The following is a 21,391-nucleotide window of genomic DNA, read 5'->3' on the forward strand; positions in this document are numbered from 1 at the left end:
TTTGGGGGGGGGGGGGGGGCCGTCATACCTGCCAGATCGATTCCCACCTCCACCCGACCTAAAGAAATCGGCCTTCCAGGAAGGCAATAAATAAATAAGCCCATGGTTTTATGTCGCTGTCTGCCCGGTGACGGCGCTGGAGGGTCCCGAAGGGGAACACGGGGGTCGTGCCATCCGTTCAGTGCAGAAGTTGTGATGGGAACGTATGGGTCCTCGGGGTGGGATTGGGTTTGCTTTTATGGGATTGGGCTGGATTCCTTTTTTTTTTTAAAAAAAAAACAAAAACAAAACCAACAAACAAACAAACAACAAACACACAAATAAAACAACTCTTTTTACAAGAAGCAGACTGGGCCAATATCCACGCCAAACTCCTGCTCGGCTCCGCCAATGTCCATAGGTGCAATATCTACAATGGGCAGGCGCGAGGTCTTCTGCGACCGGTACTCGATGACAGTCTTGCCCCATTTGCCAGTGTGTTTCTGGGGAGAAAAGGAAGGCAGGGATGCTGTCAGCTGCTCCAGCCCCAGCCCCACAGCCCCAGCCCCACAGCCTCAGCCCCACCTCCCCATCTACGCCTTTCTTTTGCAGGCGCCCAGCAACCTACCGTGCAGCCGTCCTCCAAGACGCTGTAGGTGAACCTGCTGTTGCCCTCAGCTCTGATCTCCACGTCGTTGGATCCCTGGATGAGGATGGCTTTCTTCAGGTTGCCCGTCTCCTCGTCCATGTAGGCGATGCTGTTCTTGCAGTGGTAGGTGACGTTCTGGGAGCCCTCGGTGGACAGGAGGCGCAGGAAGGTCATCTGGATGCTGGCGGTGTTGGGGGACAGGTTCTCATCGCCGTAGCTGAACTGGAGGGAAGAGGTGAGGAGTTAAAGCCTGTGGCATCACGACCACCTTACGTGCAGGAGCTTTTTGGGAAGACTTCCATGCTTCAGGCTCCCAAATGGCTGAAAAAAATCATGGAGTGGTTTGGATTGGAAGGATCCTTAAAGATTGTAAAACCAATAGAATAGCAGAATAGTTGGGTTGGAAGGGTCCTTGAAGATCACAGAACCACGGAATGGATGGGTTGGAAGGGTCCTGAAAGGTCACAGAACCATGGGATGGCTGTGTTGGAAGGGTCCTTAAAGGTCACAGAACCATGGAATGGTTGGGTTGGAAGGGTCCTTAAAGGTCACAGAACCATGGAATGGCTGGGTTGGAAGGGTCCTTAAAGCCCACCCATGAGCTGGTTGCCCTCTGTACATCAGGATACGCAGGACCTGACCCAAAACCCAAACTGGATGCCTGAGAGCATTTTCCCAACGCTCCCTGAGCTCCAGCATCTCAGGGCTGCTCCGTGCCTCTGGGGCAGAACTTTTCCTAACAGTGCTGTAGGGCCATAAGGGGCCATAAGGGGCTGTAGGGCCGTGATGCCATCCCTCATCTTTTCTGGGCCAAACAAACAGAGGGAGCTCAGCTGCTCCATCCCACCCTTTTCCTTTGATTTGTGGAGCTAAACCGACCCAACTCCATGCCTTCAGAATCGCCCTCTACAACTTCATTAAAATCCATCAGCATAACCGCAAGGAAGGACAGCCCAGCCGGGATCGCTTACGTGGAAACCGCCGTTGATGGTCTCTGCAAACCAGACGTGCTTCTTGTCCTTTGTCTTGCTGGTCCACCAGTTCTTCTTGGGGATGCTGCTGGGGGTCGGGTAGACGCAGGTCTCGCCCGTCTCCATGTTGCAGAAAACTTTGATGGCGTCCAAGGTGCAGCCCTGGTTCGGGTCAATCCAGTAATCTCCTGCAGCGGGGAGGACAGATGGGATGCTCAAGGGGTTGGGGAGGGCTGGGAGTCATTGAGACCTCAAAGATCACCAAGGAATGTCCACCCATCACCACCATGCCCACCGATGGAAGCACAGAGTCATTAAGATTGGAAAAGCCACATTCCCAAGCGCCACATCTCCACAGCTCCCCATCACCTCTGGGGACAGGGTCTGCCCCGCATCCCTGCGCAGCCCAGTCTGCTGCCTAACCCCTCTTATGGAGCAGAAACCTTTCCTAACATCCAACCTGCGTGCAGGTCGGTGCAAGGAAGCTGGGGATGCTCTTCTTTGGAGAGGAGGAGAGGATGGGAGAAGCAGACACGGAGCTCTTACCACTCTTCCAGTCGGGGTGGCAGAGCTTGATGTCGCGGCAGGTCCTGGCTGGGTTCTTCTTGGAACCCTCGGGGCTGCGGATGCTCTCGATCTGATTGTTGAGGGATTTGAGCGTGGCGTCCACCTCCACGTCGTGCTGCCGCAGTCCTCCGGCCGCCTCGTCTGCCCTCATGTAGCGGATGGGGTCGGGGCCCTTTTCTGTCTGACCCAGTCCGGCAAAAGCTGACATGTCGATGCCGGTGCCTGGGGGGCCGGGAGGACCGGGAGGACCAGGATTTCCAGGAGGACCCTATGGGAGAAGGAAGTGATGCTGATGGGCTGCTCTAAGAGCTGGACTCCGTTCCCTGCCTCCCCACAACTGGGACTCACCGCAGGGCCAGGTTCACCGCTCCGTCCGCGGGGACCGGGAGGACCGATGGGGCCGGGCATGCCATTGGAGCCATCTTTGCCAGAGGGGCCGACAGGACCAGGGGGACCCTAAGAGAGAGCCCCAAAATGGGGGTTGAAGGCATTGCAAGGCCTCAGGGGAGGGAATCACAGAATCACAGAATTGTAGGGGTTGGATGGGAACTCGAGAGATCATCGAGTCCAACCCCCCTGCCAAAGCAGGTTCCCTACACCAAGGCGATGGGGAGCCGTTCACTCCTGGCGCTAACGAGCAATCAGGAGCTGACAGAGGCTACAGGTGCCCAGAGAGGGCACTGCTGCTCCTTCCCCTTTCACCACCCCAAACACCACTGCCAGGACTTACTCTGGGACCGGAGGGACCAGCGGGACCGGCAGCACCTTGGTCTCCAGAAGGGCCCTGAGGAGGAAGTGGTCACAGCTCTGTGGTCAGCACATCAGCCCTGGCAGAGCCTCGGTGCCCACAGAGACCCCAAAGGAGCTGCATCCTCCAGGGGGGGCTCAGCGCTCCCCAAACCAACTTACGGGTGGTCCGGGCAGACCCTGCAGACCGGTGAAGCCGCGGTGGCCCTTCAGCCCTCTCTCTCCAGCCTCTCCTGTCTCACCTTTGTCACCACGAGGCCCTTGGGGACCCTGAAGTGGGGACAGCGCTGTGTTGAGCTCGGGGTGGGCAGAGCCCTGCCTGGCACGCAGCACCCTGCACTTTGCACGTGGGATGTGCTGATGTGCTCAGCGTCACTCACCGGCATTCCTCGAGCTCCAGCGGGACCAGAGGGACCCATGGGCCCTTGTGCACCCTGCAGGGAGAAAAAAAGGACATCAGAAGGTGCCAGTGACCTGAAACACCACCTTGAAGCCATGAATTCGGCATTTCAGGAGTGTCTGAATCAATCCCTCCCACCATACCCCAAATCCAAGCAACAGCGACAATCAGCCGTTCTGTGCCTCAAAGCATCTCTAAATGCTCTCAGCTGGAGCACTGGTGCGAGGAACAAACCTCGAGGGGAATCACAGCAGATTTTCAGCCATAAGGAGACCCTAAATCCTAAACCCTCACACAGCACTCACCGTCTCGCCTCTGTCTCCTTGTTTTCCGGTGGGACCAACAGGACCAGGAGCACCGGGGGCTCCGGGGGCACCGGGGGCACCCACAGGGCCGGTCTCACCACGGTCACCCTGTGAGCAGAGGGTGGGGAGGTCAGATCTGTGCAAAACCCCACGGCTTTTGGCACAGGGATGGTGAGCACTCATGGGGTGCGCACAGCAAGCTCACCTTCACGCCAGCTGCACCATCCCTGCCTGGGGGTCCGTCAGCACCGGGGTTGCCCTAGGAGGAAGAGAGGATGTTATAACCCTGGGGTGGAGCAGCATTTGTGCAAAGTCTCCTTTCGATGCTGGAGAAAAGACACCAGGGAGCTCCGGGAGCTGAGTTGTGCCATGATGGTGATGCCTGGTGCTGGTGTGATGATGCTGGGGTTTTGCTTACCTCACGCCCGGGTTCTCCAGCAGGACCTGTCAGCCCAGGGGGGCCCACGGGGCCAGGGGGACCTCGGTCGCCTGCAGAGCCAGGTGCTCCTTGCTTTCCAGGTTCTCCCTGAAAGAGAGGGAAAAAGTGAATGAGTGGGAGAGACCCCAGCGCAGCCCCTTCCCCATTTTTCATGGCTCCCAGACCCCTGTGCAACAAACAACCACCAGTGGTTTTCCTGCCCCGGCTTTAAGCCTTGCGCCAGCGGCTCCTGGTGGGGAAAAAGAGCTTTGCAAAACCCCAAACCACCTGGAAACGGTGCCCCCACGGGCTGCACCAAGGGGCTGGAGACCCCTGAGATGGGCTCCAGAGCATTGCAGCCCCCACATATCTGCACCCCATAGGATTCAGCGCACCCGAATGAGAGCGACCCACTCACCGATGGCCCTGGAAGTCCAGGGAAGCCTCTCTCACCACGCTGTCCTGGGAGACCCACGATACCACGCTGTCCTGCCAAGCCTTGAGGCCCTGGGGGGCCGTCGGGACCCTGCAGGGCAGCAGAGAGGGGGATCAGACCCAGAACAATGGCACCATGCAGTCAGGGGGTGCACAGAGGGAGGAGACCCCCGAAATCCTCACCGCGGGGCCGTCCTCGCCAGGTTCGCCCTTCTCGCCAGGGGGGCCGGCGGGGCCTTGGAGGCCGGGGTCTCCAGCACGGCCAGGGGGGCCAGCATCACCACGAACACCCTTGGGGCCATCTTTGCCAGCAGAGCCAGGGGGTCCGGGGGGGCCTGGGTTACCCTAAAAGGAAGGAAAGCAGCGTTGGTGCAAAGCAGAGGTGGCCGATCTTCATCACCCACATCACAGTGCTGCTTGGTCGGGGTGCATTTTTCCTTAGGAAAGTTCTATCATTGCAATGGCCAAAAGCCACCATCAGAGACCTGAGGAGGAAAACCCCAGATGCCCACGCAGGGACACAGCGCCCCCTCCAACACGCAGCACAGGGAAGCAGCACCCAAACCCCAGGTGGGGGCAATGCCAGAACCCCCCCAGACTCACATTAGGGCCGGGTGGTCCCACGCGGCCGGCGGCTCCGGGGAATCCTGTGGCTCCCTGGGGACGGAATCAGAATCAGTGAACAGAGAGGAGCAACAAGGCTCAGACACAGCTCAGCCCCACGGCCATTCCTTCCCCATCCTGCAGCCTCTGGTACTCACAGGGGGACCCTGAGCCCCACGAGCTCCTTTGGGACCGGTGACACCAGTTGGACCCTGGGAAGGAAAGAAAAACAGGTTATGAATACGAACAGGAGCTGCAATGTGCCTGCATTGGGGTTGTGATGTTCCAAATTTGGGGGTCTGCCCCATTTTGGGGCTGTACCTGAGGGCCAGGAGCGCCGGAGGGACCTTGGGGACCAGGAGCACCGGCGTCACCCTTCTGCCCGGGTTCTCCCTGCTCGCCTTTGGCACCGGGTTGTCCGTCGGCACCCTGATGGGGACAGCAGCCACCATGAGTGGGGTGAGGACAGGGCTGATAACTTGAGTATGTGATGGGGGCTTTGGGGTGAAACACTCACAGGGGGGCCAGCAAATCCAGCAGGACCAGGGGCACCGGGCTCGCCACGCTCGCCCTAAAGGAGAGAAATGGGGGAGGTTGATAAGGAGGTTGATGGGGGTTTAGGGTTATGGTTAGAGGCACCCAGGGGCTGCAGACGTTGTGCTTACGGGGGCTCCACGGGCACCGGCAGCACCAGATGGACCAGGAGGGCCGGATTCACCCTGGAAAAGATGGAGAGGTGGATGCACTGGGGTCGTTCCAAGGGTTGCGCTGTGGGGTGCTGTGATGCTGCTCTCACCTTCTCGCCGTTGGGGCCAGCAGGGCCAGGGGGACCAATGGGACCCGTCAGACCCTATGGGAGAGAGACAGATGAGGATGTGGTCTCTGTGAGCATCCTTTGCCAGCCCACCCCACGGCCGTGTCCCACTTACACGTGCGCCATCCTTGCCCGGAGCTCCTTCGGGTCCTTTCTCACCAACATCTCCCTGTGGGATGGGATGAGTGTGAGCCGAGCTGAGACCTGACATCACTCAGGGCACTTCTGGGATGCATCACCTTACCCGGTCACCTTTGGGGCCAGCGATGCCAGCTGCTCCTCTCTCACCAGGCATTCCCTGCAGCCCTGGGGGACCCTGGGCACCGTTGGGACCAGCCGGACCGGTCGCACCCTAAAAGCAGAACAGCAGTGTGGTCATCGGGGCTCCGATGGCATCACGGATCCGTGCTGGTGGCACTGTTGCCACCCACCCTCTGTCACCCACCTTGGGTCCATCAGTGCCAGGCGTTCCAGGCAGCCCACGGGGACCCTGCAGCCCTTGGGCACGGCACCAGGAGAGCCGCGTTCACCGGGGAATCCACGTTCACCCTATGGTGGGGGGGAGACGATCAGAGAGAAGCCCCCCAAGGCCACAGCGAGGGAGACAATGGCATTGTCCTCAGGACAGAGGGCAGTGCATCCATCCCAGGTGGGACTGGGGTGAACTGGGAGGAAAGGGGACACCGAGCCACTGGAACTGTGAGGGTCCGATGGCTTTGGTGGAGTTGTTTGGATTCTGCTCCCCACCTGAGCCCCCCAAACATTCTGTGGGACAGGAGGATCCCTGTCCCCGAGCAGGGGGATGAGCAATACTCACTCTGGGACCAACAAGACCGGGGGCACCAGCTTCTCCAGGAACACCCTGCAGAGAGGAGGGGAGAGCCAGGAGTCAGCATTGGGGGGACTCAGTGCTGGGGGGGGGTCAGAGAGGGCTAAGCCCCCCTTGCAGCCCAGGGATGAATGGCCTCACCTGGTCTCCGGGTTTGCCGCTCTCTCCAGGGGGACCTGGTGGTCCAGGCAGTCCCTGTTTGGGGACAAGGAGAGGTGTGAGGGGGGGGTGCCCACCTGCATCACCCCAATTCCCCCCTGTGTGTCCCCACTCACCTGGAATCCAGAAGGACCGGGGGCTCCTTGCTCTCCTCTCTCACCCACAGGACCCTAAAGGAAGGAAGGACAGCAGTGACGGCTCTGAGGCGCCCCCCTCCCCCTTCCTGGATTCACCCCTTTGCAGCCCTTCACCCACCCCAAGATTTTGGACAAAATCAAAAATCACACCGGGGTGGAGCAGCTGGGACACAAAATCCCCACATTTCAACACTGGGGGTTTTGCCCCCCCTGTATCCCCAACATGCCTGGCGTGATCTTCCACCCAGATCCGGGGGCTACACCCCCCCCAGCCCCACATTTCAAACATCCGTCCCCAAAAAGAGAAGCAGTGACACTCACAGCGGGTCCGGGGGGTCCAGCAGCTCCTGTCTCCCCATCCTTACCAGGAAGACCCTGCAGAGGAGAAACCCCCAGCACTCAGCCTCAGTTTCCCCAACCACACAGAGCACAGTGCAAGGGAAACCCCAAAAGGTGATTTTATGGGGTCGGAGGGGCAGAAGGAGCTCACCCGCAGCCCTGGGGCGCCAGGCAGTCCTTTCTCTCCAGCTTTTCCAGGCTCACCCTACAGGGAGGACAGAGGATGGGATCACACCTGCACTGAACCTTCACCGCTCCATTTTGGGGCAGAAAACTCACAAAGGTCAATACTCACATTAGCGCCTTTGGGACCGGGGAAACCCATCACACCGGGCTGCCCACGAGCACCCTGAGGGCCGGGAGGGCCGGGGCGGCCATCCTCGCCAGGAGCACCCTATATGGGGAGGGGGACATCAGCATGGGTCACGACAGCCACCCCCAACCCTCCTTCCCCCACCCCATGGAGCATCACTTACAGTCGGACCGACTTTGCCTTGAGGTCCCGCATCGCCAGGGCGGCCGGTGAGACCCTGTGGGGGAAGGAAGCAATGGGGGCTGCAGCAGCTGGGGGTCCCAAATTGGGAGGGGGACACATTGGGAGCCCCTGTCCTGCCCAGCTCCAGGGCTGAAGAGGAGCTGGGTTGACGGCACAGGGGGCTGCGTGGCCTTTAAGAGCTTTAGCAAGCCCAATCTTTGGTAACCCCAAAAAGCAACTTAACTCACCCCAAATGCACCCTAAGTCACCCCACAGAGAACATTAATTAGCACCAAAGAGCATCTTCCCCCCAGATGCACTGTAATGAACCCCACCTGCACCATAACTACCCCTAAGTGCATCTCAGCTGATGCCAAAGTTCACCCTGAGTGGAGCCAAAGAGCAAACGAACCAACCCCAAAGAGCACCTAAAACCGACAGAATCAACCCCAGAAGCTCCTTAACCAACCCCAAATGCTCTGCAGCAAACCTCAAATGCTCCCTAACCAGCCCCGAATGCTCCTGAATCAACACAGATGCTCCTTAACAAACCCAAAATGTCCCTTAACCAACCTCCGATCTCCTCAACCAGCCCCAAACGTTCCTCAACTGACCCCAAACGTCCCCTAACCAGCTGCAAAAGCCCCCAAACCCCCTCCTCACTTGACCTCGGCAGCCCCCACCACCGCTCCACATCCTTCTGCCCCATCTGAGCCCCCCAGCACCCCCATCCCCCCCCCCATGGGGAGGAGGCTCTGATCCCCCCCCCACAGCTCTCACCCTCGCTCCGGGCAGCCCAGGCTCTCCAGGACGTCCAGGGTCACCGGTGGCACCTTTGGGACCGGCGAGACCAGCGGGGCCGCGTTCACCTGGAGCACCCTGTGTGGGGTGGGAGGGGGGCACAGGTTGCAGGGGGCAGCACAGGGAGTCGGCACTGCCTATAGGACCCCCCCATAACCCCACGATCCCACCTTGGGTCCGGCCAGCCCGTCCTGCCCGGGGAATCCACGATTGCCAGGAGCGCCCTATGGAGGAAGAAGAGGGGCGAAGTCAGGGCTGGTTGTAGGGTTTCTTTGTCTTAAGGTGGGGGGCAGCGCTCTGCACGCACCCTTTCTCCAGGGGGGCCCACAGGGCCAGCGGCACCAGGTTCACCACGAGCTCCTCTCTTGCCTTCCTCGCCAGCCGGCCCGGGGGCACCTTGGGGTCCTGCGGGGCCCTGAGGAAGAGGAGGAAAAGGGGGTCAGAGCAGCAAACCAGGACGGGTTGGGGGCTGGGGTTCAGCTCGCAGCTCCCCCCCCCCCCCCCCCTCCCGCCCCCCAACCAAAACCCCCATCTCCGGGGGTCCGCGCACGACGGCGCCGGGGCTCAGCAGCCCCACAGTGGGAAGCGGCCCCACGCATTGAGGTTGGTTAATGAAGCGATGGGGGAATGTCCCCGGCCCCGGGGCCGAGGGGGGGGGCGCAGCGCGGCCCTAACACAGAGCCTATTGTTCCCCCTCCACCCCCTGCTGCAGGAGGGGGGACGCTGCCCCTCGAGGGGCCTCGTTAGGGGAAGAGGTTCGTTAGAGACGCGGCCCCGCAGCGGGGTCCTCCCCAGATGGCGGGGGCTTGGATGGGCCCCCCCAAAACTCACCGTCTCGCCCTTCGGTCCTTGCTCGCCCTTGAAGCCTGCGATGCCGGGTTCACCCTGGGGGAAGAGGGGGGGAGGGAGGGGAGGTGGGCAATGGACTCTCAGTGCCCCCATCGTGGTCCCCATCTCAACCCCAGCCCTGTTCCCATCCCAATTCCCACTCCCGTTCCTGGCCTCGTTCCCATCCCATCCCCATTTATATCCCATCCCCATCTCTCCAGCGCTTTTCCTGCCCCTACCCCTCTCTTCACCCCTATCTGCATCCTTGTCCCCATCCTTGTCCCATCAAATCCCTGTCCCCATGCCTTTCCCAACCCCACCTCCACTCCATCTCTGTCCCCCATCCCCTTTCCTGCTGCCCAGTTTTGCTCCCATCTCTGTTTCCACTCCATCACTGTTCCCATTTTATCGCCATCTGTATCCCTGTCTCCATCCCTTACTCTGCTCATCCCTCCCACTCCTGTCTCCATCTCTTCCCAGCTGTGTCCCCATCCTCATCTCAATCCCAAACCAAAGCTGTCCCCTTCTTAATCTCCATCTTATTCTCCAGCCCCATCCCCTTTCTCACCCCCCATTTCCCATATCCTCAACCCTATTCTTCTCCCCATCACCATCCGTGTCCCCAGACCTTTCCTCATCGTCTTTCCTGTCCCCATACCCACGTGCCCATCCCATCCCATCCCATCCCATTCCCATCCCATCCCCATCCCATCCCATCCCCATCCCCATCCCATTCTCATCCCATCCCCATCCCCATCCCATCCCCATCCCATCCCCATCCCATCCCCATCCCCATCCCCATCCCATTCCCACCCCATCCCATCCCCAGTGGCCCCTTTGGGGACAAGAAAAGGGTCTCCTGGGAGCAACCGTGGGGCACCTGGGGAGGGGGCAGAGAGTGACCCACAGCAGGGTCCTGCACGGGGGCGTGTCCTGCAGCACGGTGGGCGGGGCATGTGACAAAGTGGGTGGGGCTACTTTCACAGTGGGCGGGGTCACCCGGCAGTGGGCGGGGCCTCACCCGCCATCCCCATGCGGGGTCTCAGGGGGTCTCTTACCGTCTGTCCTTTGGGTCCCAGTGGTCCGGTGGCACCTTGGGGTCCGGGGGGGCCGCGAGGGCCGGGGAATCCTGGAGCGCCTGCAATGCCTGGGGCGCCCTGCGGGCAGACAGCGGCCGTCAGGGGGGCACAGCATGGCGCCATGTCCCCTAATGGCCCCACGGCCCCCAGCATCCCACAGCATCCTGCCCATGACACCACGGCCCCCAGCATCTCCTGACCCCTGGCACTCCCACACATCCCCCAGCCCTCATCATCCCCCCACTCCCCAGCATCTCACAGTGATCCCCCCAACCCTCAAAGCCCCCACATCCCACACAAATTACACATCCCCCCCCCACAGCACCTCCAGCGTCCCCAGAATCTTCACCATACCCCCCCAACCACCCCCCATCTCCCACCCTCCTTATGACTCCCACGTGTCCCACCAGCTCCACCCCTGCTCCAACCCAAAGCTTCTGGACCCCTCCCTCCTTCCCACCCTGGTCCATACTCACCGCTGAGCCCTTGGCACCTGGGATGCCATCAGTCCCAGGGTTACCCTAAAAGAAGAAGAGGGAGACATCTCACACCCCGTGCCTCAGTTTCCCCATCCCCAAGCACAGGATAACCCCCCTGACGCTCAGATCCCCACACACACTCCCCACAGCTCCCGAGCCGAGGGGGATGCCACGAGGATGGGACATCCCAGGGCTGTGACACCACTGGGGACACTTACGGGTGCGCCAGCGGGGCCAGGAGAGCCGGGGGTGCCGGATTCGCCGCGGGGTCCTTGGGCTCCCTCAGGACCCCGTGCGCCAGTGGGGCCGGCTTCACCCTGGGGGGAGAGAAATGGGGTGAGATGGGGCACCGTGCCTCAGTTTCCCCTCCCTCAATCCTACCTGCATCTCTCTGCTCTGCCCTTACCTTCGAACCGGGGGCTCCGGGGAAGCCAGGAGCTCCGGCAGGGCCGACGGGTCCCTGGGGGGACAGGAAAGTGTGGGGGGGCTGCCCAGGCTGGGGGGGCTCCCAAAGAACCCCTATGGGGTTCAGCAGAATATTGGGGTGTGGGGTCAAAGCGGCCCCGTACTTACAGGGGGTCCAGCAGGGCCGGGGAGGCCGTCATTGCCTCGAGCACCCTGGGGGGAGATGGCAGTTATGGGGGGGGGGGGGTCACAGCACCCCAATCCCCCCCCCACAGCCCTGTGCCATAGGGCCACAGTCACACTCACCGCAGCACCAGAGGGGCCGGGACGTCCTCGCTCTCCAGGCAGCCCACGGGGTCCCTGCCATGGTGGAGGGGGAACAGTGCAGAGGTTATGGGGTCTGACCCCCCATTCTGTGCCTCAGTTTCCCTTCTGCCCACCCCCCACACTCACCATAGGGCCGGGGGAGCCGTTCTCACCCGGTGAACCAGATTCACCCTATATGAGAAAAAGGGTCGAGAGAGGATGAGGCCGGGTTGGGGCACACATCCCCACACCTGGAGGTGGTCACCCCCCACTCACCTTGGCTCCGGAGCCCCAGCCTCTCCTTTGGCACCGTCCAAACCGGGGTAACCCTGGTTGATGGGGAAAGGAGAGAGGCAGAAACAAGGTTATGGGGGGGGGCACAGCGGGATGTAAGTGATGGGGGGCAGTGTGGGGTGGGGGGGCACTCACTCGGTGGCCTTTCACTCCGGGGAGGACCAGGAGTCCCAGGGAAGCCACGAGCGCCCTGTGGGGAAGAATAGGGTTAAGGTGAACTTGAGATGGGGAAGGAGGGGAGAAAAAGGGTTGGGGGGGCAGCAATGGGGGCAGCTTTCAGCTCAGTGCTGCCTCACCTGGGGGCGGGGGGGCCACGTTCACCAGATTTGCCGGGTTTGCCTGTCTCACCCTGCAGGGAAATAATGGGGTTTTAATGGAGAGGAAGCAGCACTCGAAACGGGGGGCATCAGTGCACTGAGCTGCCTGTGCTCAGCACCGCTGTTATGGGGGGACTCACGTCGTCACCGGGTTTCCCAGGTGGTCCCGGAGGTCCCCGGGGACCCATTGGACCCTAAAAGGGACAGAGAGACAGCGGTGAGGTGAGGGGGGGGGCAGGAAGCGTGTCCCCAAGTTGAGGGAGACATAAAAGGGGACAGAAGTGGGGACAAGAAGGGGACACTCACAGCAGCACCGGGTTCACCGGGCTCACCGGGGTTGCCTTGAAATCCTTGGGGACCCTAAAGTGGGGAGAGGGCAGAGGTTGCATTGGGGGGCGGTGGGACACCCAGAGACCCCCCCCCAGAGCACAGGGGGCTGCAGGTACTTACAGGTGCACCAGTGGGGCCAGGGGGGCCGCGGGGTCCCATGGGGCCCTGTAGGGAGAGAGATGAGGGACAATGTCACCACGGGGGAGGGGGATGAGGTGGCTGTCGTCACCATCATCCCCCCCTCCACCCAAAACAGAAGTTCCTCCCCCCGGTGGTGATGATGCTGCAGGTCCTCCACGTCCCACAGTGGGGCTGCAGGGATGAGACACCCCCTATGTCCCACAGTGGGGATGAGATACCCGTGTGTGTGTCGCTGGGTTGTTCTGTTGGGCTTTTTTTTGGGGGGGGGGGGGTTGGAAAGCGAGGTGGCCATCACCACCATCACTTCCCCCCCCAAAAAACCAGCAGGTGCCCCCTGGAAACGGTGGTGATGGCACAGGGTCCCCTATGGGACCCCCAGGTGTGGGTTTGGGGTGTTTTCTGGGGGAGTTGGGGGGGGGCTGTCACCACCATCACACCCCCCCACCCCAGGCTGCAAAACCAGTGGGTACCCCTCCCCAGTGCTGTGGGGTCCCCCATGTCCCACAGTGGGGCTGCAGGGATGAGAATCCTGGGTTTGTTTAGAGGGTGAGGGGCTCAGATTCTGGAGGGACCCCCGGTTTTGGGAGGGGGGCTTTGGGAGGGGGAGGCTTTACCATGGGTCCCTGCATGACGCCCATCTGCGCTCCACCCGCCTTCTCATCGAAGCCGCCCGCCATCTGCGCCGCAAAGTTCTGCAAACAGAAAAGTGCTCAGCCCTCAAACCGCCGGTTTTTCACCCCAAAATGCCGCCCCCCCCCCCCCCCACCCCATCCTCTCCATCCCTCAATACTCACTCCACCAAGTCCAGGGGGTCCAGGAGGTCCAGGGGGGCCGGGGGGGCCGGGGTTCCCAGGGGTGCCAGGTTCTCCATCCCTTCCACGAGGGCCAGGAGCACCCTATAGGGGGGGGGGGACACACAGCAAGGTTGCACCCCAAAATGCTCTGTGTTGATGGGGAGGGGGGGTGGGCTTTTGTGCCCCCCCCCCTCCAGTTCTGGGGGGTGCGCTCACCTTCTCCCCCCTTCTCACCGCGGTCCCCTCGCTGTCCCTGCTCTCCTGCTGGGCCCTAAGGAGGTGGGGAAGATGGGGGGGGGATCAGCTAGGAGGAGGGGGGCAGGGGGGTCAGCTCTCCCCAGCTCCACCCCCCCCCCCCCACCCTAAAAACAATTCCCACCCCCCTCCCACAAATATTCCAGCAATGCACCCGGAGGAAACGCGCTCCCACCTGCGGTCCAGGAGGCCCTCGGGGTCCTACAACCTGCATGGGGGGGGGGCAAGGGGGGGGGAGGGAGAGAAAAATGGGAGGGTGAGAGAAAGGCAGATGGAGACCCCCGTGGTAACAACCCCCCCCCCCCACCCCCCCAAGCCCATGTGGGGCCCCCCCCCTGCTTCCCCATCGCTTACATCTTTAATATCTCCGGGTTCTCCCTTCTGTCCCTGCAAAGCAAAGATGGAGGGGGGGGGGGTTAAGAGAGTGTGGGGGTGCCCCTCTTGCACCCACCCCCAAATTTCTGACCCCCCCCCACCCCAGAAGCCACCAACCCCCCCCCCCCCAGCAGGTGAAACAGCCCCCAAGGAGGAGGCAATTCCACATCCCATACATGTGCCCAAGGATTCTGTCCCTACCCTTCCCCCCCCCCCCCAAAAAAAAGGGTGAAAATCCCCATAATTTGGGATTATGTTGGAAATGGGGGGGGGGGTGGCGCAGCCTCACCTTAGGGCCAGGTTGTCCTGTTGGGAAGGGAAAGAAATAATGAGAAATTAGAGCAAGGGGGGGGGGGGGAGGGGGGGTGTCAAATTGGGGGCACTGGGGGGTTCAGGGCCCCCCCAGAAGCGAAGCACGCGGAAGCGGGGATACGCTTGGGGTTGGGGGGGAGAGGGGGGGGGAAATGCCTCAACCCTTCACCCCTCCATGGCTGGGGGGCAGGAAAGGGTTAAAAAAAGGCAACTTTGGGGTTTTTTTTTTGGGGGGGGGGATTGGGGTTGGGGTTGGGGGGGGTGATGTGGGAAAAATGGGGTCAGCGCCCCTTCGTGGGGGTTGGAAACGGGGTTGGGGTGAATAAGGGGAGATTTGGGGCAGCCGAATCCGTGGGGATGAAAAGCAAACCCAAATCCAAGCTGAGGCTGCGACCCCCCCCCCAACGTGGGGGTGTGGAAAATTGGGGGGGGGGTCCTGAGAATGAAAGAAATGGGGAGAAAATGGTCAAAAGTGGGGGGGAAAGAGGGCAAAAAGGAGGGGAAAAGTGCAAAAGGGGGGGGGGGGGGGACGGGAAAAGGGGGGAAATGCAAAAATTAAGGGGAATAAAAGGTAAGAAAGGCCAAAAAAGGGGGGGAAAGGGACCAAAAAAGAGGGAAATTAAGGGAAAAAAAAACGGGGGGGGGGGCAGAAAGGGGTAAAAAGGCAGAAAAAAAGAAGCAGGAATGGTCAAAAAGGTCAAAATGGGGGAAAAATCAACAGTGAAATGGAAAGTGAAGCAAAAAAGGGGAGGAGGGAAGGGGAAAAGTGGGGAAAGAGGAGAAAAAAGGGGGAAAGAGGGGCAAAAAAATGGCTGAAAATGGCCAAAATAGGGGAAAAGTGGGCAAATAGAGATAAAAAGGGGCAACGAGTGGGGAAAGGGGGACAGGAGGCACAAAAGGGGCTGTAAAATGGCAAAAATGTGCAAAAAAATGGGAAAATGGGGCAAAAAAAAACAAATGAGGGAGAAGAAAATCCCAAAAAGCCCCAAAATGGGCCAAAAATGACAAAAAGGGCAAAAAAGGGGAAAACAGGGGTGAAAAGGGGGCATTAAGGGAAAAAAACGAGGCTAAAAGAAGGAAGAAGTGAGAATAAAGCGCCACAAATGGCAAAAAATGGGCAGAGGGGGGAAAAGGGAGCCATAAAAGTTCCCCAAGGAGCCCAAAATGGCAAAAAAGTGCCAAATGGGGGCAAAAATGGGGCAAAAAAGGGAAAAGGGGGGAAAGGGGGGATGAAAAACCCCCAAAAGGGGTGAGGAGTGTCGAGAATGGGGTAAAAAGCGGCAAAAAAGGGGTCATAAAAGGATGAAAGGGGTCCAAAAGGGGGGGGGCAAATAAGGATGAAAAAAGGGCGATAAGAGGAGCTCAGAAAGGGCAAAAATGGGCGATGAAAGACCCAAAAGGGCCCCAAAAAAGGCAAGAAGGGGCAAAAAAATGTCAGAAAGAGGCTTTTGGGGGTGAGAGGAGATGGCTGGGGGTCCCTATGGGGGGGTCCTTATGGGGGGGTCTCTATGGGGGGGTCCCTGTGGAGGGGGTCTCAATGGGGGATCCCTATGAAGGGGGGTCACTATGGAGGGGTCCCTATGAAGGGGTCCCTATGGAGGGGTCTCTATGAGGGGGGGGGTCCCTATGAGGGGGTTTCTATGGAGGGGTCCCTATGGAGGGGTCCCTATGGGGAGGGTCTCTATGGGGGGGTCCCCATGAGGGGGTCCCTATGGAGGGGTCTCTATGGAGAGGTCCCTATGGAGGGGTCCCTATGGGGGGGGTCTCTATGGAGGGGTCCCTATGGGGGGGGTCCTTATGGAGGGGTCCCTATGGAGGAGTCTCTGTGGAGGGGTCCCTATGGGGAGGGTCTCTATGGAGGGGTCCTATGGAGGGGGTCCTTATGGGGAGGGTCCCTATGGGGGTTCCCTATGAGGGGGTCTCTATGGGGGGGGGGGGTCCTTATGGGGGGGGGTCCTTATGGGGGGGTCCCTATGTGGGGGAGGGGTCCCCTATGGGGGGGGGTCCCAAGTTGCCTTTTCCCCGCCGTCCCCATGGATCGCCTCCCATCCATGGGGCGAGAAGCGCACGGTAATTTATTTATCGGTGCAGGGAGGTGGGGGGGGGGGGGGGTGGTAATTAATTAAAGTGATTATTGGGAGGAGGGGGGGGGGGGGGGGGGGGGGCGTAAATAAATTACGGGCGGCGGCGGGCGGCTCTGCGGGGCAGACGGGGCAGCATTCTCCGAAGGGGATTTCGGGGCTGGGGCAATCCCGCAGCTCCTCGCAGATGATCTCGTCGCACAGCACGGTCCCCGTGTCGCACACGCAGATCCGGCACGGCTCCGGCTTCCAAACGTCCTTGTCGCTGTAGCTCTGCCCGTCCTGCACGCAGCCCCCGGCGGCCTCCGCTGCGGGGTTGACGGGTGTGGGGGAAGCGGGGGGGGGGGGGGAGGAGGAGCGGGGAATTGGGGGGGGGGGACGGACGGCATCACCCCCGCGCCGTGGTGGCATGGGGAACCCCCCCCCCCGCCCCCCCGCCCCTCTCTTCTCCCCGATCCCACCCTCCTTCCCTTCCCGGTTTGCTTTCCCCGTGCGCAATGAATGGAGCGATTCATGGGACGGAGCGAAACGCGGGGATTTGGCAGCGGGAGGGGGGAAGGGGGGGGGGGGGGGGGTTGGATGTGATGCTCCCCCATCCCATCCAGAGGAGGAAAAGGAGGAGGAGGAGGAGGAGGAAGGCTCCCCAAGCAGCGAGGCGGTGCGCAGCGGATTGGGGGGGGAAGGGGGGAGGGAAGTGAGGAGACCTCCCCCGGAGTGTCCCAACCCCGATGGTGTCACTGTGCCACACGGGGACCCTCGCGGACAATCGGCACTTTTTGGTGGGGTTGAACCTGGATGGAGGAGGGGGGGGGGAAAAGGGGGGGGCATTCCCGGTGCTCCCAGGGAGCCCAAAGGGGACGTGGGGGTCTGCAGTGTCCCCGAGAGGGGCCCAAAGGTCCACAAAAAAGGGTCCTAAGGTCTCCGGGATGTGCCTGGGGGTCCCCCAGTTGTGCCTCAGGTCCCCCAAGCGGCGTCCCCAAGGTCTTCGAAAGGTGCCCCCGCTGTCCCCAAACTCAGTCTCAGCATCCCCAGGTGGTCCCCTGAGGTCTCCGAAAGATGTTCCAGGGACCCCAAAAGGGGCCCCGAAGTCTCCAGGTTGTTCCTTGGGGATTCCCAAGAAGCTTCCCAACGTCCCCAAAAGTTGTCCCAGGGACCCAAAGAGGGGCCCTGAAGTCCCCATGTGGTGCCTGGGGGTCTCCCCACGAAGTGTCCCTAACTGGGGTCACCCACAGGCGGTGCAAAAGTCACCATGTTGTGCCTTGGGGTCCCTCCCACCCCAGGGTCCCAAGATGCATCCCCGTGTGTTCAGGGGGCGCCCCAGGGTCCCTGGGATGTGTCCCCACGAGGTACCCCTGCATGGATTGGAAGCCGTTCCTGAGATCCCCCCCAGGATCTCCAGGATCCCCAGGAGGTGTGGATCACAGGATCCCCGTGCCACAGGGATGGGTCCTGGTGTCCCCACGAGGTGCTCCAGAGTCCCCAGAGGCCCCCTGGGGTGGCCAGAATGGACCCACATCCCCGGTGGGACCCCACCTCACATCCCCAGCTGGACCTGTGTCCCCCAGGCTGTCCCCCACTGCCCCACACCTCAGCTCTCTGTCCCCCCACTGCGCCCTGCTGTCCCATCTGCACCCTACGATCCCAATGCTCCCCATTCCCAGGCTGTCCCTGCTCCCCCCATCCCGGACGATTTCCCCCCCATCCTTACGCAGCCTGCAGTGTCCCACGCTGTCCCACCCCCACTGTCACACTTTCCCCCTCTGTCTCACATCACCCCACATTCTCTCAATCTGTGTCCCCCCATCCTCACACCGTCCCCCCCTTTGTCCTCACACGTTCCCCTTCTGTCCCACACTGTTCCCTGCTGTGTCCCCCCCCCACCCTCACGCTGTCCCCATTTATCCCACACTGTCCCCACATATCCCAGTTCCCCCCCATTTCCCTCACAATCCTCACACTTTCCCACCTGTCCCCCACTGTCCCCCCTCCATCCCACGCTGTCCCCCCCCATCCTCACGCAGTCCCCACAAACCCCACGCTGTCCCCCCCCACTCCCCGCTGTCCCCCCACTCTCTCTGCGTCGCCCCCACCTGCCCCCCACCACCCCTCACGCTGCCCCCATCACTTTCCCCACTTATCCCAAACTTTCCCCACGTATCCCTCACTGTCCCCCGCGCCCCACGCGTCCCCCACTGCCCCACGCCGTCCACCCCATCCTCACACCGACCCCCCCATCCTCACACTCTCTCTCCATCGCTTTCCCCACGTACCCCAAAACCGCCCCCCATCTCACGTTCTCCTCCACGCTTTCCCCCCACCCCCTCCGCGCCACGCCGTCCCCCTCCCCACAACTTCCACCTCCACCCCGCTTTCCCCCCACCTTCCAACCCCCCACCCCGCACCCCCCACCGCACCGCAGGGATCCCGCAGCTCCGCGTCCCGACGGGGTGGAGCGGGGGGGGGGGGGAGGAGGGGGGCCGTGGGGGGCGGCGGGTGGCACTCACGGAGGTCGCGGTCCTGCGCGGCTGCGACGGCCGTGAGGAGGAGGAGAGAGGAAGAGAGCGGCGGAGCGGGGCGGGCGGCGGCCGTGCATGGCGGGCGGCGGAGCCCCTCTCACCGTCCGTCGGGCCGAGCAGTGCCGCACCGCCCCGACGCCGCGTATATGTCCCGGCGCGGCCCCCCGGGCTCTGTAACCCGAGCCGGGACGGCCCCCCCCCGACCCTCCTCCGGGACGGGACCGGCGGGTAGAGAGGGAGGGAGGGAGAGAGGAGAAGGGGGGGGTCAGGGTGAGTGCCCCCCCCCCCCCTCCCCCATCCAACGCATGCCCGCACGCACACACGGACGCGGCCGTGCTCGCGGTGGTCCGACGGGTTGGGGTGTGGGAGGGGGAGAACCCCCGTGCCGTCGCAGGGGGGAGGTTGGGGTGTTGAGATTCCCCGGTCTCATCCCGTCGGGGAGAAGTGGGGGGGCAGGGGGTTGAGACCCTCTCCCGTCACATCCCAGAGGTACAGGGAAGTTAAGACCCCCCCCAGTCATGCCCCCGTCCTGGGGGTCCCGCTGGGCTGAGATCCCCCCCATCACACCCTGGGAGTCTCGGGGAGTTGAGATTCCCCCCATCTCTTCCCATCCTGGGGGTCCCAGAGTGCTGAGACCCCCCTCCAGTGACACCCTCGGGGTCTCAGAGGGTTCAGCTGCCCCCCACCCCCACCCCCCTCACATCACATCCTGTAGATCGTGGGGGGCTGAGATCCATCCCTCCATCCCATGCCATCCCAGGGGAGCCCAAATGGCTGCGATTCCCCAGTCCCACCCCATCAAATCCTGAAGGTCCCACAGGGATGAACTCCCCCCCCCCTCCATTTCATCACATCCTGGGGGCTCCCAGGGACTGACTCCCCCCATCCCATCCCACCCTCGGGGGTCCTAAAGACCCCTATTGAGGCGTTCAAGCCCCAATTCCAAACAGAGGACCCCCCCCCCCCAGCTCAACAGATCCCCCTCCCCTCGGCCATTTCTCTGCCTGGAATTGGCCAGTACGTCCCCCCCCCCCCCGAAAAAAAAGGGGGCATGAAAATTGGGGGGGGTGGGGGGTGGGCACAGCACCCAGCATGACTACCCAGCCCTTACAGCTTTAGAAATGTGCCCCCACCACAGGGAAGGGGTTCAGGATGATGGTGGGGGTCCCCTCACCCCCAAAGCACTGTGTGGTGGTGGGGGGAACATTTTGCAGATCGTATCAAGCTGCAAGAATAAGATGGGGGGGGGGGGGGAAGCGATGGACTCTTCCAACACCCCCCCCCCCTCCCCGCCACGTCTGCACCCCAGCTCTGCACTGGGGGGGGGGGGGGAGGAGGGGATGAGCTCTTCTTCGGACATCTGTGGTCCCCCTCCCATGCAGGTCAGCCCCCCCAGCCATGGGGAGGGCGCTGGGGGCTGTCAGGTGATAGCAGGGACCGCCCCCCCGGGTTTAAAAGAACGTGGGGGCTCCTGGAGCAGCTCCGTGCTGCAGGAAGAGGGTCTCCAATAAAGGGATTCCCAACAAGTATGTGGGGGGGGGGGGTCCCCAGATGACCCCCTCCAGCCATGTGTGACCCGTGGAAATAAATGCATGGAACTGGGGGGGAGCACGCTGAGATCTGGGGCTGTGTGTGGGGGGGGGGTCTTTGGGGTATGGGGGCTGTGTATGGGACGGGGAGGGGGCTCACCCCATCCTCTCTGCCCCGTTGTCCGGGACGGGATGGGGTGTGGGGCTGGGGGTTGTGGGGAGGGGTGAGGATGGATGCAGGGAAGGATGGAACCAGGGAGGGATGGAGGACGGGAGGAGGGGGGGGAAATGGGAAGGGATGGATCCGGGAAAGGGGTGGAGATGGGGAGGGGTGGAAATGGGAAGGGATGAAGGTGGGAAGAGATGGAGATGGGGAAGGATGGAGATGCGGAGGGACGGAGCAGCAGCAGAACTGGACCAAGGAGGGGTGGATGAAAGGGGAGGAAGGATCCGGGAAGGACGGAGCAGGGAGGGCACCGCGGAGCTGCGAGCATCGCGCACGGCTGTCCTCATCCTCCAACCACCCCCCCCCCCCCCCCCCCGTCTTCTCTATTGCGCCCTGGGCCCTCAGACCCCCGCGACCTCCCCGACCCCCTTCGCCTTCTGCAGCATCCCTACCCGACCCCGAACTTCCCGCAGCCCCGCCGTGCGTTCCCCGGCCCCCCCTCCCTCAGCCAAAACCCACCCACCTTTGGGGATGCAGCCAGGAAGGTGACCCCCCC

General features: G+C 62.0%; 1 protein-coding gene across 1 annotated transcript; it reads right to left on the reverse strand.

The window, feature by feature from the left end:
• Positions 1-15: 15 nt before the first annotated feature.
• Positions 16-19,217, reverse strand: COL2A1 (collagen type II alpha 1 chain). The gene is given in 57 exon segments (XM_048928587.1): positions 16-482; positions 608-850; positions 1,600-1,787; positions 2,146-2,434; positions 2,515-2,622; positions 2,897-2,950; positions 3,076-3,183; positions 3,294-3,347; positions 3,619-3,726; positions 3,824-3,877; positions 4,037-4,144; positions 4,455-4,562; positions 4,655-4,816; positions 5,075-5,128; positions 5,233-5,286; positions 5,396-5,503; positions 5,592-5,645; positions 5,740-5,793; positions 5,871-5,924; positions 6,004-6,057; positions 6,133-6,240; positions 6,334-6,393; positions 6,396-6,437; positions 6,706-6,750; positions 6,859-6,912; positions 6,993-7,046; positions 7,335-7,388; positions 7,504-7,557; positions 7,648-7,746; positions 7,829-7,882; positions 8,608-8,706; positions 8,799-8,852; positions 8,936-9,043; positions 9,460-9,513; positions 10,515-10,613; positions 11,012-11,056; positions 11,233-11,331; positions 11,421-11,474; positions 11,588-11,632; positions 11,726-11,779; positions 11,873-11,917; positions 11,998-12,054; positions 12,155-12,178; positions 12,180-12,237; positions 12,316-12,368; positions 12,477-12,530; positions 12,643-12,696; positions 12,787-12,831; positions 13,422-13,499; positions 13,602-13,705; positions 13,821-13,872; positions 14,032-14,064; positions 14,211-14,243; positions 14,521-14,537; positions 16,723-16,932; positions 19,129-19,175; positions 19,177-19,217. Coding segments are annotated over 57 exon segments (4,503 nt in total). The 3' UTR covers positions 16-335.
• Between the last annotated feature and the right edge of the window lie 2,174 nt (positions 19,218-21,391).

Source organism: Lagopus muta, chromosome 28 (assembly GCF_023343835.1).
Source record: "Lagopus muta isolate bLagMut1 chromosome 28, bLagMut1 primary, whole genome shotgun sequence".
Classification (NCBI taxonomy): domain Eukaryota; kingdom Metazoa; phylum Chordata; class Aves; order Galliformes; family Phasianidae; genus Lagopus; species Lagopus muta.